This window comes from Trachemys scripta, chromosome 7 (genome assembly GCF_013100865.1).
Source record: "Trachemys scripta elegans isolate TJP31775 chromosome 7, CAS_Tse_1.0, whole genome shotgun sequence".
Lineage (NCBI taxonomy): Eukaryota > Metazoa > Chordata > Testudines > Emydidae > Trachemys > Trachemys scripta.
This window is the reverse complement of record NC_048304.1, coordinates 106,305,096-106,324,686: the sequence shown is the minus strand read 5'-3', so window position 1 is coordinate 106,324,686 and position 19,591 is coordinate 106,305,096. Positions and strand designations below refer to the sequence as shown.

The following is a 19,591-nucleotide window of genomic DNA, read 5'->3' as shown; positions in this document are numbered from 1 at the left end:
ACCAGCAAGTGACCTGTGCTGCACTCTACAGAGAAAGGTGAATCCCCCCTCCCCCCGCCCGAGTCTCTGATTGGGGAAAATTCCTTCTGACCCCACAAGATGGCATTGTTAGCCCCTAAGCATAAGGGCAAGACTCACCAGCCAGACACCTGGAAAAAATTCTCTATAGTATCTCAGAGCCCGCCCCATCTAGGGTCCCATCTCCGGCTGCTGGAGATATTTGCTAATAGCAGTTGCAGGTAGGCCATATGATATTGCAGGCAATGTCATCACAGCATCCCCTTTGTAAACTTATCAAGCTCAATCTTTAAACAAATGGAATCTTTCCATGGGCTTCAATGGGTATTGAATCAGGGCGATAAAGAACAACATAGTTTGCCAGTGGAAGTGCTGACAGGCTTCTTACCAGAGGTGGCTTTAGGATTTTGCACCACCACTCTCAGAGGCACAAGAATATTTTTGGCAACTGCTCTGCTCCATTCATTCTCCTCTGCCTGAGAGTAAGTTGGGGGTTGGTCCTGCTTTGAGCAGGGGGTTGGACTAGATGATCTCCTGCGGTCCCTTCCAACCCTGATATTCTATGATTCTAAGTGCATCTCCAAGTATCGATTACTATTACTAAGCAGCAGACTTCACAGTCCTATGTTGAATTAAGACTTTTGGGTCCCTGGCACAGGTTTGGCAGTTGCCAGAAGTTGGCTCTACCTTTAATTAGATCTGTGCTAATGAACCCTTTCGACATTTTATCACGGTCTATTATTTGAACTACGGTAAAAAAGGATCTTTTAGAATGAGGCAACATGGTCTACAACCTCAGTTTCCCCACTTCTAAAATGGGGATAGCAATACTTTTCCTCTAAGAAGCATTGTGAAGAATAATTTGCCAGTGCACATAACCCCGAAAGCCACACATACACGGAACTCCCACTGACTGGACAGGGGAGCTCGGTGAGTGCCAGTTGCTGCCAATGTCAAAGCTCCCCCTGACTTAACTGGCGCTGGAACAAAGTCATGGTATGCTTACGGGATCAGGTCCTATGTGTGAACAGTGCTCCATAGCTGGTTCGGCTTGGGCTCACAATGGATTGTACCAATGGACTCTTGGGGACAAGGGCCTCTGGTGGGGGAAAGCCCACTTGGAAGGCATTTGTTGCAGCGTGATGTGCCTGCAGTGACTTCTTTGAAGGGAACCACCCAGGGACAAAAACGGACTCAGCTCATCTCCCAGATAGTATCTCCTGGCAGGGTTAAGAAGCAGCCTGAACTAGAATGTAAAGCTATCGTCCCCGCGGAGGAGCCCCTGGGGAAGAGCAGCTGTGCAAATGCTGCATGTCATTCACCAGTGGACGTTAGCAAATTTGCATAAGACCTCATGACAGTAATTAAAAAAGGTTTAGCACTTCCTTTTCCATCCCCTGCAGACACAGGGTTGAGAAATAAATTCCTGTTTTATACAGTAGGACAAATATTTGTGTAACTGAACTATTCTGATTCTACTCCTTATATTTTCTCTACGTTAGTTCATTGGACAAAATAATATTTCCCCACATTGACCACAAGGTGGCACTGCAACATAAGCATTTTTTTCCAAACTAGGAACCCTAATATTTCAAAAACATGATAAAACACAGTCACTCACACAGTACAGCATGTTAATATTAAACATGCCTGTGTTAGATTTACATGTTGTATCTACATGAATCATTTTCTGCCACACAGTTTTGTCCTGTCTGTTATAGAAGACCCTTGGCTTAGTTGGAAACTATATTAATTCTTGTCAGGGAGACATTTTCAAGCGGTAACAACGTCATTGTTTATCTCCAGTTTATTAAGCTGAAGCATACAAGCCTATATAGTGGAATCAATAGACAACAATGTATCATTTTCTATGTAAATAAGAAAGTCTGTTTATCTTGGTAAGAGGCTTTTGTTATTGTTGTGTTTTTACTTCATTTTTTCCACCTATCAAAAATTCTTGGATTTAATGCCAAGGATCTTACAGAAAACACATTTTGCATTCTTCCGCCATGTTGCTGAACTACAGTGGAGACAACATTTGGAAATGGACCCTCCCTTAGTGACTCTGGGACCAGAATATCTATAGCTTTCCTGATTACTGTTATTCAAAAGGAATAAGTGAAAACAGTGGGTGAGACATATGTATTCCATGTTCTTCAGGTTGTAAAGAGCCACTGACACATTTTGGCAAGCTTTAAAACACACTATACTTAAAATATATACACATTTTAAACAAAAGTATCATTATGGGGATGCTGGATGGCTCTGTACTAGAGCAAATAGCATTAGTACTTATGGCTTCCCCAACTAGTTTACCTCTTAGAATCCAACCCACATCCAGAGTGTCCAACAGTTACCATCATTGAATTATTGTCCAGAAGAGGAACAAAGGGTCTTGGGAACTGAACTATCCATCTTCTGACCCATAGAGGGCTTCTTGCCAAGTCAGGCTTCATGTCCCTGGATAGGCAGTGCTGGAAAGCTTGCATAATGCCGCCCATACTGTACCTGTTCTCTGGCTAAAAAGAGAGGGTTTGGATCTCGAGAACGGTCAGTGTGGTATCTTTGAAGAGCACTAATTTACCAAATGCTAGTCTACTGTGAGAGACACTAGTTTGATATTTTCTTTCCAATCCTGGGAATAAACAGTGATATCTGCACATAAATGGAAAAGTCTCACTTTACCAACTTGCTCCTGCTGTTTTACCCAGTGATGTCATAATCCTGTATTATGATGCCACAATTTGTCAAATTGTGATGTCACTTTTAGGTGGCACCTGAAGAGATGGCGCAATAAAATCAGCCTCGTTAGAAAGAAGATCACTTCCATTTTCCTAATGACTACAGTAACCTGAGAAATCAGTAATAATTTGCATTTGATAAAGTACACAGTTTGTTGGAGTGCAGCAATACCTCTTAAATGCAGCCTTAGGACACAAAATCATGGACAAATGCATGATGATAACCTTAAAACATCCTAGCTCTTCTCAGATATTTTTCTGTTTTTACATTAAAAAAAGGCAAACTTAGACAGAGATCTCGCTTGTGTACATTTAGCAGCACTTCTTTTGAGCACAAGGGAAATCTGATCTTTCCAAAACTTTATCAATAATTTTTCGGAATATACTATTTTTTTTCCTTTTCCATTTTTGAATCAATAACCTTTGTACCAATTATCAGCTGGCATCCTTCCGATACGTTGCTGTACATGATCTGGTTGCGACCCAATAGGTCTCTGGCTGTGGACCCATTATTGTCCAAACTTGAGTAGGAATCCTCTGACACAAAGTAAGGGTGCAGTGGGAAATAATGTTGGTGAACAGGTAGCATGTGTTCTTCAGAATGTGAGTTAGAATTGAGTAATGCCCCAGCATGGTGCTGGGGGCAAATAAGACTTAATACAAAGGTTTTGATCCCTAAAGGTTACTCTGTGAATTGGGCTATGTCCCACAGATTGGGACTAAGCCTGGAACGCAGCATTCCCCAAGGACGGACAATGTCCAGCTGGAATACAGAAGGAGGTAGGAAGTGACCCAGGGAAGCTGACTTGAGGCTGATACAAGATACCACAGGGTGAGTGAAGGTGGAACCCGGTGGAGCGGGAGGGCCCAGGTTCCTCTTCCCTCGCCAAGAACTGTATCCATTCGGTGGAGCTGCTGCCTGGAAACTGAACCCACTAGGTAGAGTTGCCACCAACAACTGTATCCATTAGGCAAAGCTGCTGTTCGTGGACTGCACCACTAGGCGAGGTTGTCACCAGAGATGAAACATTGTAACAGCCACCTGGGGCCCTAACTGCCTCCCACCCACAATTCCCTTTGCAACCACTGAATTCAATGGGACTAGTTATGGGAGCTAGCGCTGCTCAACATGGATGAATGCTGTACAATCTAGCTCAATGCAATTCCGTCACGTAGTCATTCCTGATACAAAGTGCTAACAAAAAGATCTTTAGCATTTAGCATTGGTAAATCCGTACCACCAGTTCAGGATCTGTGCTATTGACAACTGAATGGAAACCAGTGAAAATGAACCAGTACAATGAACTCCCACAGAAAAATGCTTTTGGTAGTTTTCATCCACCTTTCCTGACTACTAATTCTGGTATACAATAGGGCTGACCACAGTGTAAATAATATTTGTTGAAAATTTAGACCTTATTTCTGTTCACAGAGTGTTCGAATCAATTCTGATTTCAGCAAATATGTCAAATATTCATAAGTATTCACTGAATAGTTCTCATGAACAATTTTGAATATATGTTTGGAAACTATTTTTCCCTGACCTAAAGACGAGATCTGTGTAAGCTTGTCTCTTTCACCAATAGAAGTTGGTCCAATAGAAGATATTACCTCTCCCAACTTGTCTCTGTAAACTATTAACATTTGCAGTGTGAGAATGGGTCACCTGAATCCCGTGGTATTGTTTCTGCTCCCAGATTGGATGACTGAATTTTCACATGAATAATTATTTGTGAAATGTTCAGAATTTGTGAACAATTTCCACACTATATGTCAGTCAAGGGAATACTGGTAAATAATAAATAATATGACCCCACAGACAGCAACGCAGTGAAGTCAGTACGATTATTTGCAAATATGTTTGCGCATCTATTTTTTATTATTATTATTCAGCCAGCTCTACTATGGACACAGGCACAAGAGCAAAATGATAGTATCCAAAACTAAGAGCACAATATACTAGTTAGAACTGGTTCTTTGGACGTTGGTGCATCAGCTGTGGTTGATCCAGTTTGGATGCATTTCAGTGAAGGTATCACCTAGCCCTTGAGAAGAAACTATACTGAAATAAGTGTCTTTATTTGGCTATAATCCACTCTAATTTAAAAAATAAGTAAATTTTACAGTTAGAACATACTGGGCCAAATTCTGCCTTCAATGAGGTTGTGTGGGTGTAACTGAAAGGTGAATGTAGCTTGCTGTATTGTAAATAAAAAGCATGAAATATTGTACAGATGAACTTACTTTGGACTAGAGGCATACAAATTGTCCAAACAGGGAAACAAAGAATGTGTGCAACGTCATCAGTTTATCTGTACCGATCCTACTAGAATGTAAGGAATTATACTGTCATGCATGATACTGTACGGTACTAGTATATGAATTTAGTGATTAGGTTTTAAATGGTTTCAGAAATTCAACATGTTTCTTTATAATGGAAAATGACACAATAATTCATGTAGGGCCTGATCCAAATCCCACTGAAATAAAAGACTTCCACTGATATCACTAAAAAGAAGAACAGGAGTACTTGTGGCACCTTAGAGACTAACAAATTTATTAGAGCATAAGCAAATACTCTAAGGTGCCACAAGTACTCCTGTTCTACTTTTTGCGGATACAGACTAACACGGCTGCTACTCTGAAACTGATATCACTGGACTTAACGTCAGACCCATTACTGGTTTCTTGGGAAAATATATAGATGAGTGGACTCTACATATGTGCATTTAAATAAGTAAAATTTTAAAAAATCAAATAGAAACTTGTGTATTTCTGTTATTCTATATTGCCCCAAAATGTATAGCTTTTTCTTTAACTTAATACTTTCAAATTACTCATTCTTGCACTGAATATGCAATTCTTCTTTTACTACAAACTGTAGCATATTTGGAGGAGTTAATTAGGTTTGGGAATTACTTAAATGCAGTAATACATTGAAAAGTCACTTGGTTATGTTTTTATATATCAGATTAGTTAACTAACTAAAGTAATAGCATTAATCTGGGTGAACAGATTCTGAACTATGTGTTGATACGCTGTAGTAATAAAAAAAGAATTTTGGATTAAATTCAAATAAAGATTTTAATGGCTAATGGATATTTTTTATTACTTTGGAATGAATGAGGGGAGAACATACCTTGAAAGTGATGACATAAGTGTGGTTTTAAGAGATCAATGCTAATTATGTATTGTACTGTTTTAGAGAAGATTAAACTTCAAAACCACAGCCAGACAGTGTAAAAGAACTCCTTCATTCCAATGCTATTTCCGTACTGCTCTGTTGCTGGGGGGGAGAGAAATGGCAAGAGATTGATAAGCAGGATGTTTTACATTCTGACAAGGAAAATGTGATCTAGCTTCAGTGAAATATCGTATGCTAAGGGAAGAGAACTCTCATCTCATTAGATTTGCTTCTCCTTGGAATGGATAAAATGTAAATGTGTGCACGCAAAAATAGACTTTAAAAAATAAAAACTCCTTAAAGTAGTGTATTTGTGGAAGTGAATTTACATATTATGTCTTTTTCCATAAAAAAGCATCATCAAAAAGAACTTGCGCCAGTTTTGTATTAAAAGGCCTATAGAAGTCTCTTAGAATTGCCTTTGTCGTTGGTAACATGGGTCCCAGATTTCGGTCTTCAGGACGTCTAGTGTTTGATGCAGGACTCTTTGTAATTAGAGCTTCTTGTTTCTCACTTATAGGCCCTGCAGTCAAAGAAAATTGTTTTAATGTATTCCTTCCCAAAATGTTAATGTTAAAGAATGTAAATGGCCAAGTAAATAGGTTTGTCAAGAAAAGATTAATGGAATTTTGCTAGCAGTGGTTATGTTCCAGAATATTGGTTACGGGTTTAGTTTAGTAAAATAAATTTCAGTTAGACTACATGGAAATATTTAGTTTTCCTTTCATATCAATTAATCATCTGTGCAATAAGCAACATAAATCATTTCTAGAGGTAGATACATGTTTTCAGAAAACAAATATGACAGTAAAAATAACCATTAATGTGCATTCTTCGGTAACAATTATTTCATTTTATTTCCTAATTTTTGTTGTTATGAAGGAGCCACCTGATACCTGTTAGGGTGAAGTTCACCCAGTCAAACAGTGCAACACTTATATCTGACTTCAATCCTCTTTAAGGACTTCAGTGGGATATAAGTAGTGTTACGATGACTCTCAGTATAGGAGCAAACTTTACCCCTCCTGAATTGTACTTGTGCACTGACCTCTTTCAGTGCAACTTAGATGGCAGGAGCAGGGGCCAGGCCCCTTATCTGTTCAATCTGCTAAATCTAATTACCTAGGCCAATGTTTGGATTCAACCAGGTTAATGTGCAGCCACATCTCCATCCTCCTCCTCCTACTGTCTAACCAATATCAGGCATTGTTCCGTCTGTCAATGTTGTTCTGACGATTAGCAACAGATGTCTCAGCCAATGACAGTCAAAACATATTCCCCAAGACACTAGAAATGCTGCCTTTTATAATACTCAGATTCTGGATTTACCGATTTGGCAACGAAACACATCATACCATTGAAGTATTTCACCTGGCTGTTTAGAGCGCGTGGGCCAGCTCTTGCTCCTGCTGCAGTCCATCACAAAAACTCCCACTGACATCAACAGAAGTAGGATCAGGCCTTACATGCTCAAACACGTGCATGAAGTACCATGTTTCTGATTTTATAACATAGTTATTAATTCTCTGTTCACTCTCTTGCACTGTCCTTACTCAGACAAAACTCCCATTGAAAACAATGGGGGCTTTGGAGCCAATGGTAATTTTGTTTGAGTGAGGCCAGCACAATTTGCCCCTCTATCAACACAGATTCACATCTTCGATGTTGTCTCTCCATAAGTATTAATAATCCAGAATGTAAGCATGACTTTTGCACTTCAGTCAAACCAGCTAGATGATGCCTACCTAAATCCAGAAACTGGAACACCATATGCATGGTGTATTTAACATTGGATGCATGATCCTCTAAGCGGAGAACTAGTATCTGACCCTTGTCGAAAACAGTCAGCCAGTCCAAGAGATACACAACATAAAGGCCAACCTGTAGCCTCACCTACAAAAAACAAACAAAAAAGTGGAGTTAATTCATTTATTCTATCTTGTATCAAAAATAATGAATATTCATCCCACTGTTCTCCACGGGAAGGAAAATCTATTTTGGATTTGATCTAGAATAAGGTTTTTAAAATATGATGCCTAGAAAAAGTTTAAACCTTGATCATGTAGCTCTTATGCATGGAGTAGCGCTATTGACTTCAGTGGGGCTATTTACATAGTTAAATCCTTCAGCGTTGGACCCCTATATTTGTAAATTACGTCTCAATTTAGTAAGGGCCTGAGCCCATGTGCTTAGGGCCCTGTCCTGCTAAGTTCTGAGCACTCTGACCCTCAACCACTGAACTGAATAGGTATTCATGGAGATATTTAAAGCTAAACATATGTGTAAGTACATTCACCTTCATCAGGGCCAAAAGGCACAAGGCTGAGCACAATGGTTGCTGAAGGCACTCAGCACCTTTCAGAAATGTCTTACAAACCTTATGATGTACTGGGGTTAGAATTTATTCCTCTATCTTATCAAACATGCATTCTGTAAGGACATTTCATACTCACAGCATTACCAAAGAGAAAATACTTCAATAAAACCTCTTATAATCAAAATATCTGCACCATCCTTCAGCGGTTGGGCTATTCCATAGAATGGCATGAACTGCTATGGCACACACCTCGTTTTTTCAAGCCAATTAGAATGTGAGGAGATAATCTGTTAGCTTTTGCTTTATGAAGAATGATCATTGGATAGTTCGGCCAGGCAGATTCAACTTCACAAATGTCCAGAAGGAAAAGGACACCAACGTTATCTTAAAATGAAGATGGTGGAGGACTTGTGTACTATTAAACTATACTCCTGTTAGTCAATATTAGTAATTCCTAGAGAACCAAGCAGATGCTCAGATGCTAAAGTTAGGAGCATGGCATAAATACCTAGACAGATTTAGGAGTACACCGTCTAACTGTTCAACAGAAGACTTACACTGTAGTATACCGTAGAGGAAAATATGATCGTTCTCTTTTATGTGAAGGGACAAATTTTCAGTCTGGCGTGAACCTGGTCTCCATTTTTGCTCAATTTTGCACAACAACAGGCAACAAACATTTAAGGGTGCAGTTTAGGCTTCTTAAAACTCCAAGTTCCTGTTTGTGCCTGTGTTTGTTTCTTTTTTACCCATTCAGACATAGAAACAGAAAGGAAGACTGCCTTTGATAAGAGAAGCTTGGTACATCTTGGAGTCACATTCAGTATAGAATTGACAAAAGCAGACAACGATGTCTTGTGCTCTTTTAGTTGACTTGAGTAATTGCAGAAATGGCCTAAATACTTCTGAAAGAAGTCATGTTTTGAATCATTACTACAGCAATGGACAGATTAATTTTAATAAACTATAAAACAATCTTCACATCAATAAACAACATGAAGTCATTTGAAAAGAAACACTCTGCTTTCTGAATTGCCAGAAAAGCACAGAACATTAATCCTATCCTCCAACTATTGTCAGATCATTGTTATTAAATTAAAATTCCAAATCAAGAACACAAATGGAATATTTTGGTTTCTACTTTTATGAGATGACAAGTAGAGAAACTAATCTATGCAATCTGACTCAAAATCTATTCAAACTTAAAGAGCCAATTTTCCAAAGCAACCTCTGCATATGTACTTTCAAAAATGCACATCTAAATTTTTGGGCACTTAAGTTTTAATGCCTGAGTTTTTGCATGCGAAACAACTTTTGGGCTCACAGATTTAAAAACCATGATTCAAAAGTTCTCTCAACAAATTCAGTCCTTACTCTTGGCTCAGATGTTACGTGGAATATTTCTTTTCTGAGTAAACAGTTCCCACAGTTTTATTAACTCCTTGTATTATTATTATTATTTCTTTGTACCATAGTAGTGCCCAGAGGCACAATCACGATCATTATGACCCATTATGCCAGGTACTGAACAAACATACAATACAAGACAGTTCCTTTCCCAAAAATCTTACCATCTAATAATTATGGTTATCTTAGAAACTGTGACCTGACATTGGTCTTGGGCTGCTTGTCAGTTACAGGGTAACCTATGTAGCAAAATTCCTTATGTACATATTGAATATAACGCTATAAGCTCTAAATACTTTCTTTTAATTATTAACCTAACATATGATAGTATTACACAGGGCCACCCAGAGGATTCAGGGGGCTTGGGGCAAAGCAATTTCGGGGTCCCCTTCCATAAAAAAATGTTGCGATACTATAGAATACTATATTCTTGTGGGGGCCCCTGCGGGGCCCGGGGCAAATTGCCCCACTTGCCCCTGCCTCTGGGCAGCCCTGGTATTACAGGATCAGAGCCACCTTATGCCATGCATTGTACAATCTTACAGCAAATCATCTATGTGTATTTCTCATCTTTATTCCTCTTTCTCCCACCAGGATGGTACTGGGGCAAGTAAGAAACCAGTATCAGTTGTATAATGTAGGTTGGGATACAGTATTTTATAGCATTACTGAGCTTCTACCCAAACAGAGAATTCTGAGATAGAATCAACACTCACTTCATCCAGCAAGAACTTCAAATGTAAAAACCCTTTGTTGCCCAGGATAGTCACCTTCACTTCTCTTGGGACGTCTGAAAAATGGCACGATATACAGGCCTGTGTTTTGCCACTGTTGTTCAAAACAAAATCCCCTTTTCAGGAAAGTCATTTGCTTTCCCCCTATAAATTATGTAATGCAACTGAGCATTTCCCAAAGAATCCTCCTTGACTGCAGTCTCTCCAATGTTAGTTTGACACCCCTGGCTCTCCTTCCCTTTCTTTGGTTAATACACTTTCTATTGATGGTAAGTGAAGATAAATGGATGAACGCCCCTTCTCTGTACAGAGGGTTACCTATCAGCAGTGGCAATCTCTATTCTACTTGTTTTTCTTGTCTCTTAGGAGTACTTTTTTCTGCTGTAGTCACACTAACCTAACGTCCAAGGTCACAGAAAAAATCTACTCTTTCAATATATAACAAATTACACATATATAGACTTTGTCAGCTATGCTTGAGAGGAAGCTGAAAAGTCCATTCAGAAGCCTGGCTAGAGCTCCATGCTTTATTAAGGATACCCATTGGTAGCTTTCTGGAAATATAAGTGATCTCAAAAGAAAGAACAATGAGTTAATTTTCAGAAGTACCTTCTTCAAGATGTTATCTAAGAAGAGGAATAAACTGTGGGACAAATGACGACTGTCTAGGCACCTGGGGGAATACAAGGGTCTGAGCAAGTGTATTTATGCCACAATGCAACTGCGTTTGTGCAAGGGAGACAGTTGGCAAGCACTGCATTATAGTGTGCAATTCCCAGAGTGGGCATGACTGGAGATGCTCAGAGCATGATAGTCGGGTCTCTGAGGAGGGAGGAGACTGTTGTAGCCAATGATTTTAGTTTTTTGTTCATTTATTGTGTTATGATTAACTAATATGTTAGGTCATATATAATCATTGTATGCTAAACAGAGTTAAGTTGTAGGATTATAGAAGTATAAGATGGATCAGTAGTTAGAAGTGATAATTATGTATTAGGTATCTAAATAAGTAGGGCTGAAACACAAGGCCTACAGGCTGAGACCTGTAAGATGTCATTTTAGCCATACTAGGCCATAGGCTTAAGAAATGCTTGACATAAGTAAGTGACCAAAGGTACTGTGATACTGTGAAAAATTAACAGCAAAAGTAATTTTTTGCTTACGAGATACCCGGTAGTCACATTTTTCTAACACATGCCTTAGCTGCAGGCTACACTATATGCATAAATGCTAATGAGGTTTAGTCAGCATCACATTATAAAAAGAGGGTGTCCAGATTAGGAAAACTGAGCTCCCTATGGGAAAACTCCAGCAGGAACCATCCCTATACCAATGATCAACTGGCAAGGCAGCCATCAGACCTTAAGGATATCATTAAGGATGTGAGTATAACTATATTTGCAACTTGTGCAGACGTCTTCATATGCATGGGTGTAGCAGGGTGCTGGTGCAAAAGCACCTAATTAGCCCTTGCCCAGTCAGCTCCAATCAAGGGAAGCAGATTGGGGCTGATGGAAAAGGCCTGATGCCGGCCTGAGCATTGGCAACACCTGCTGGCCTGACAAGCCAAGGGCTATAAAGGCTGGGAGGGAGCCAGAAGGTGGGGGGCAGCCAGAGAGAAGTCAGTCAGGGAGGGAACTGGAGGCCTCCTAGCTGAAGGCTGACTCTGCCTGTAAAAGAGGTTGAATAATCCTGTAAAGCTTGTAAATAGACAGACATTGGTGGTAGGATAACTGTAGGTAAATAAAGACACGGGTGTTGCACAACCCTGAAGCCTCTCTCAGCCTTATTGGGGCAGCAAGTGGGCCCCAGGAAGGGGGCGGGTTGTGGGTAATCGTAACTTTAATTGTAACTTTAATAAAACTTGTAAAACAGACTAGACCTTGTACTTGTAAATGTGGGAGTGGTCCAGATCCTTGGTCTTTGTGGTCCTAGAGACTAAATCTGAAACAAGTAGCAGAGGTGACTTTCACTCTGTTGAGCTTGAAACTGTCACCACTAGAGCCGAACCCCTGCTGGCATAATACCACATTACAAAATTCATTTTAAATAAAATAAAAGGAGACACTGTCTCTCTTTCAACTTCCATTTCTGGATGATCAGTATAGCAACGCTCAGGAACACGGGGCTTGAATCCCATTCCCAGTACGGGAAAGACTCCCACTGACTTCAAATGGCTTTGACTTGGGCCTATGATGCATGATTTCCTCTGAGATTACTTTAGTAACTGGAGGAAATTATGATGAGATGAAATTTACTTCAATCTGGACAGAGAGGAGGAGGAAAGTGTCCTTCCACCCAAATCAAGAAAATGGGAGGGAAAGGGCTAGATCACAGAGACCTGGTGGTACTTTACAAGTGCATCCAACAGTAAACATGAGATACTGCTACGTATCTCCTGAACATATAATAATTTCAAAAACCCTTTTATCACCCTCAAACAAAATATAAAAACAAATCAACACTAAAAATGTGAATTTTGGAACAATCACACTGAGATTTAGCTCTGTGTTCTTTGCCAATATCTTATGTAATAGAATTCTCCCTTTTCTGCTGTGTACGGCTTAAAAAAGTGTGAGAGAGCATTTAATCTACCTATCAATAGCCTTTTCTTGGGGAAAAAAAATCCAGCATAAATGATGTATTCTTACGTGCAGTTCGGAAATTGCCTTATCTTTGCCAGAGCTATTTTTTGGATAGGTTTGCAAGTAAAGATTAAACTGTAATCTTTGCTAAATGTGCTCTTCATGCTCCTGAACACTAGAAAGAATGTATTATTACTGTTGGCATTCATCAGGGAACAGACTGAAGAGACAGCTGAGCCAGCACATCAGTTTTTACATGCATGAATATATTTTTATATCACCAACTTGAAAAAAAAAAAAAAGGGAAGAAAGCTTATTGGGAGTCACAAACTAAACCATGTCTTGATTATAATTATTATTGCTAAGGAGCCTGGCATTTTAATAATCCAGACAAAATAGTCTGTGTTTTTTAAGCAAGGAATCAAATGTTATTTGAAATACATACAGGCATGGCATTGTTAAGGGTGTTGTTGTAGACACAGGCTCTCAGTGAGTAATCCAGCATGCAATTTTCAAACAGCTGCAGGGATTCTGCCACTTTTTCATGAAAGTCTTCGGCGGATTTATTCGCACTTGCAAAGTACAGATAATCCGAATACAATCTGTGAACAAAATACACGTGTAAATGATAAATAAAATTAAAGAAAATCAACTTAAATGATAATGAAAATAAAATAAGATAGCAACATTACTTGAGAAAACAGGGTGTGAATATAACCTTTATCCATTAGCAGCTGATCCAATACCTGCTTAAGTTGATTTCAGCGGGCTTTGGCTCAGACTTTACGGGTCCAATTAGGGTGACCAGACGTCCCGATTTTATCGGGACTGTCCCGATATTTACTTGTTTGTCCCGCGTCCTGACCGATGTTCGGTCGGGACGTGAATTGTCCCGATACTTTGCGCACAGGCAGAGGGGGCTCGCACCCCCCCCCCGCCCCAACTCCGCCCCCTTCCTCCCCCATTGGATCCCTCCCCAAATTCCCCCCCTGGCCCCGCCTCTTCCCCAAGCACGCCGCATTCCTCCTTCTCACCCCTCCCACCCAGGCTTGCGCTAATCAGCTGTATGGTGGCGCAAGTGCTTGAGGAGGGGGGAGAAGCAGGATGCGGCAGTCAGCTCAGGGGAGGTGGAGGCGGAGCGGAGGTGAGCTGGTGTGGGGGCATGGAGCTGCCAGTGGGTGCTCAGCCCCCACCAATTTTTCCTATGCTCCGGCTTTTCTTTCTTTTCTTTTTTTCCCCCTCCGCCGCCGGCTCTTGAGTTTTTTTGGTTTTTTCTTTTTCTCTCTGCTGGCACCCCCCGCATCCCGAAATTTCAGATCTCTCATCTGGTCACCCTAGGTCCAATCCTGTGAATTGCTAAGCATTCTCCACTCTTATTAAGGTCAGCATCTAACAGGATTAGGCCCCAAGTAGTTAGGAGCCAATCCTTTTCTGAAGAGAAATTCTTGAAATATTTGTTTTTTTGTTCATTCTGTATTAATTATTATTATTATTATGTATTGCAGTAATGCCTAGAAGCCCCAACCAAAAAGACCCCCATTGTGCTAGGCCCTGAATGTACCCATAGTAAGAGACAGACCCTCCCTTAAACAACTTACCATCTAAACAGACAAGATGGACAAGGAGTGGGAGAAGAAACTGAGGCACAGAAAAGTGGAGTGGACTTTTCCAAGACAGCCCGTAGGAGAGCTGGAAATAGAAACCAGGTTTCCTGAGTCCTAGTCCACACTGCCTCTTTGTATGGTGTGGTGAGGAGCTGTATCATGGCACAATCTGTGGTCTCACTCCTGCTGTCTCTATTCAGGCAAAGTTTCCATTTAGTTCAACAGGAGTTTTGCCTGAGTAAGAACTACAGGACCTACGGTCCACATATATATGCAATACCAATATTATAAGCAACCATGCTGCACTATCTTTCTCTGCAGCTATTTCCTAACCATCTCAGCCATACAAATCTGAATTACAGTGCAAATGGCACGGCACACTCATTTCAAATATGAAATATTTGTGCAAATAATTTCAAACATTTATAGTTGCTTAAATATTACAAGACAAAGATGACTTAAATTCTGGTTCATTTGGATGGAAATAAAAGTGTAAAATGAAATATTTATTTTATTTATTTTTAATCCCTGGGACTCTGATTAGAATCTCTAGATGTCGACATCATTTTAAAACAGAACATAAGGGAAATGCCAGGATGTGACATAAACAGAAGATAGTGTGTCATCCCTTAAATGAGATACATAAGTAATTTTCACTTGTTTGGGGCTCATGAGATATATCCAGAGTCCTGAAAATTCTGTAGCACTTCAGAGCCAATTTCTGCAGCAAGGGTGAAAGTGCAGAAGTATTATGAGCCCAAAGAATCCATTTTTGGACACACCATTCCAGAGACCCTGAATACACTTCATTCTCCGTAAGGGCATATGTTTATGTAAATCATTATCTAAATGTAAAAGTGGGCTTTATTTCACAGCTATAATGCCGTAGGAACACTGAATCCACTTCCATCTTCAATGCCCTTCCCATTTTTATTATACCAAAAATATCAGGCTGGCCATAGATTTCCACAGAAGCTTTAAAATACTACTATTTATTTAGAGAGGTTAGGCTCTGCTTCAGCAAAGCACTCCGCACGTGAGCAGTTCCACTGGAGTCAAGCATGTGGATCAGGGCATTTATTACAATACGAGTATCAGAGGGGTAGCCGTGTTAGTCTGAATCTGTAAAAAGCAACAGAGGTTCCTGTGACACCTTTAAGGCTAACAGAAGTATTGGGAGCATAAGCTTTCGTGGGTAAGAACCTCAATTCTTCAGATGCAAGTAATGGAAATCTCCAGAGGCAGGTATAAATCAATATGGAGATAACGAGGTTAGTTCAATCAGAGAGGGTGAAGTGCTCTGCTAGCAGTTGAGATGTGAACACCAAGGGAGGAGAAACTGCTTCTGTAGTTGGAAAGCCATTCACAGTCTTTGTTTAATCCAGATCTGATGGAGCTCAGCAGTTTCTCTTTGGAGTCTGGTCCTGAAGTTTTTTTGCTGTAAGATGGCTACCTTTACATCTGCTATTGTGTGGCCAGGGAGGTTGAAATGTTCTCCTACAGGTTTTTGTATATTGCCATTCCTGATATCTGACTTGTGTCCATTTATCCTCTTGCGTAGTGACTGTCCAGTTTGGCCAATGTACATAGCAGAGGGGCATTGCTGGCATACGATGGCATATATAACATTGGTGGACGTGCAGGTGTATGAGCCGGTGATGTTGTAGCTGATCTGGTTAAGTCCTGTGATGGTGTTGCTGGTGTAGATATGTGGGCAGAGTTGGCATCGAGGTTTGTGGCATGGGTTGGTTCCTGAGTTAGAGTTGTTATGGTGCGGTGCATGGTTGCTGGTGAGAATATGCTTAAGGTTGGCGGGTTGTCTGTGGGCAAGGACTGGCCTGCCTCCCAAGGTCTGTGAAAGTGAGGGATCATTGTCCAGGATGGGTTGTAGATCACTGATGATGCATTGGAGAGGTTTAAGCTGAGGACTGTAGGTGATGGCCAGTGGAGTTCTGTTGGTTTCTTTTTTGGGGTTGTCTTGTAGCAGGCGGCTTCTGGGTACACGTCTGGCTCTGTTGATTTGTTTCTTTATTTCCTTGTGTGGGTATCGTAGTTTTGAGAATGCTTGGTGAAGATCTTGTAGTTGTTGGTCTCTGTCTGAGGGGTTGGAGCAGATGCGATTGTATCTCAGTGCTTGGCTGTAGACGATGGATCCTGTGGTGTGACCAGGGTGGAAGCTGGAGGCATGAAGGTAGGCATAGCGGTCGGTGGGTTTTCGGTATAGGGTGGTGTTAATGTGGCCATCGCTTATTTGTACGGTAGTGTCTAGGAAGTGGACCTCCCGTGTAGATTGGTCCAGGCTGAGGTTGATGGTGGGGTGGATGCTGTTGAAATCATGGTGGAATTCTTCCAGGGTCTCCTTCCCATGGGTCCAGATGATGAAGATGTCATCAATGTAGCGTAGGTAGAGAAGGGGCATGAGTGGACGAGAGCTGAGGAAGCGTTGTTCCAGGTCAGCCATAAAAACGTTGGCATATTGAGGGGCCATGCGGGTGCTCATAGCAGTGCCACTGGTCTGGAGGTATATATTGTAACCAAATTTGAAATAATTGTGCGTGAGGATAAAGTCACAGAGCTCAGCAATAAGTTGTGCTGTGTCATCATCAGGGATACTGTTCCTGACAGCTTGTATTCCATCTGTGTGTGGGATGTTTGTGTAGAGAGCCTCGACATCCATGGTGGCTAGGATGGTGTTTTCTGGGAGGTCACCAATGCATTGTAGTTTTCTCAGGAAATCCGTGGTGTCACGAAGACAGCCGGTGGCGTAGGGTCTGAGTAGGGAGTCCACATATCCAGACAGTCCTTCAGTGAGAGTGCCAATGCCCGAGATGATGGGGCGTCCAGGATTTCCAGGTTTGTGGATCTTAGGTAGTAGATAGAATAACCCTGGTCGGGGTTCTAAGGGTATGTTGATTTGTTCCTGTGTTAGTGTAGGGAGTGTCCTGAGTAGATGGTGCAGTTTCTTAGTGTATTCCTCAGTGGGATCTGAGGAAAGTGGCCTGTAGAATTTGGTATTGGAGAGTTGTCTGGCAGCCTCCTTCTGGTAGTCAGACCTGTTCATGACGACAACAGCACCTCCTTTATAAGCCTCTTTGATGATAATGTCAGGGTGGTTTCTGAGGCTGTGGATGGCATTGCGTTCTGCACGACTTAGGTTATGAGGCAAGCAATGTTGTTTTTCCACAATTTCTGCCTGTGCACGTCGGCAAAAGCATTCTATGTATAGGTCCAGGCTGTCATTTCGACCCTCAGGAGGAGTCCATGTGGAGTTCTTCTTCCTGTGTTGTTGGTGGGAGGGTATTTGTGTATCAGTGCGCTGTTCAGTGTTATCTTGAAAGTATTCTTTGAGTCGGAGGCGGCGAAAGTAGGCTTCCAGATCACCGCAGAACTGTATCATGTTCGTGGGGGTGCTGGGGCAAAAAGGGAGTCCCCGAGATAGGACAGACTCTTCTGCTGGGTTGAGTGTGTAGCTGGATAAATTGACGATATTGCTGGGTGAGTTAGGGGTACCCCTGTTGTGGCCCCATGTGGCAGGTAGGATTTTAGACAGCTTATGGTCCTTTTTCCTTTGTAGAGAGGTGAAGTGTGTAATGTAGATCTCCTGTCTTATTTTAGTAAAGTCCATTTGTGTGGAGGGTTGGTTATTCATGAAAGTCTCCAGGTTGGAGAGCTCTTTCTTGATGTTTTTCTGTTTGTTGTACAGGATGCTGATCAGGTGGTTCCTCAGTTTCTTTGATAGTGTATGGCATAATCTCTTACTGTGGTCTGTGCAGTATGTAGATAGCAATGGATTTTTCACCTTCAATCCATTTAGTAAATTTGACACCATCAGATCAGGATTAAACAAAGACTGTGAATGGCTTTCCAACTACAGAAGCAGTTTCTCCTCCCTTGGTGTTCACACCTCAACTGCTAGCAGAGCACCTCACCCTCCCTGATTGAACTAACCTCGTTATCTCCATACTGATTTATACCTGCCTCTGGAGATTTCCATTACTTGCATCTGAAGAATTGAGGTTCTTACCCACGAAAGCTTATGCTCCCAATACTTCTGTTAGTCTCAAAGGTGCCACAGGACCCTCTGTTGCTTATTATAATATGAGTTTATGAACTCCTGCCTCATCTAAAAAATGGAAATTCAGAAAAGACAAATAAAAGGGTGAGACTGAGTAGAGGAGAGAGAAGTTGGAGGAATAAAAGGTTAGTGTTTCATATAGACAGAACCTTAATTACTGAACTTTTATGTTTGTTTTTAATTTCATTTTTACATATTCCAAAAATATTACTGAAAACTGTTGAGAAACTGATGATGAGACACTAAGAGCTTTGTGCAACCTTTACTCAAACGAGTGAATATGGACTCATGCAAGTAGCCCTCTTGACTTCAAAGAGTATGTCTACACTGCAGCTGGAAGCGCGCCTCCCAGCCCAATTAGACGGACTTGCGCTCGGTCTGCTTGAGCTAGAGTGCAAAAAATAGCAGTGTGGACTTTGCATTGGCAGCGGCTCAGGTTAGCCACCCGAGTCCAAGCCCACCCGACACCCTGGATCTGAGCTCCGGGGCCTAGCCCAAGCCACTGCCCATCCCACAATGTCCACATTGCTATTTTTAGTGTGCTAGCTGGAGCAGAGCTAGTGCAGGTCTGTCTATCTGGACTGGGAGGCTCTCTCCTAGCTGCATTGCAGACCTACATACCCAGTGCTCGCCTAAATAAGAGTTCACCAACATGAATAAGGCTTGCACAATCAGCAATGTCAGGAGGAAGGACATGATTTGTATTTATTTCAAAATAATAGCCAAGCAAAAGATAACCTGTAGCTGTCTGTCACAGAGACCCAATTAAGAGCCCTGTCCTGTATGGTTTCTAATTTTTGGCCACTTCCCAGCCCAGCAAGTCTGTTAGCAGATCGCAGAGAATTTCCATAGAGAAATATAGGTCTTGTTTGGAAAATTTAACTAGTAGGCAGTCAGAGCTTTCTGCTATTACATTTCTGCTCCTT

At 41.2% G+C, this 19,591-nt stretch overlaps 1 protein-coding gene across 7 annotated transcripts in view; it reads right to left on the bottom strand.

Moving 5' to 3' along the window:
• Positions 1-5,653: 5,653 nt before the first annotated feature.
• The window catches only part of CHST15 (carbohydrate sulfotransferase 15), an 85,903-nt gene continuing 71,965 nt past the window's right edge, over positions 5,654-19,591 (bottom strand). For all 7 annotated transcript variants that reach the window (XM_034775148.1, XM_034775155.1, XM_034775152.1 and 4 more), the window contains exons 6-8: positions 13,432-13,588; positions 7,689-7,836; positions 5,654-6,466 (exon numbers count right to left, since the gene is read on the bottom strand). In XM_034775148.1, coding sequence (XP_034631039.1) covers positions 6,276-6,466; positions 7,689-7,836; positions 13,432-13,588 — 496 coding nt within the window. In that variant the 3' untranslated portion in view covers positions 5,654-6,275. The remainder of the gene's footprint in view (positions 6,467-7,688; positions 7,837-13,431; positions 13,589-19,591) is intronic.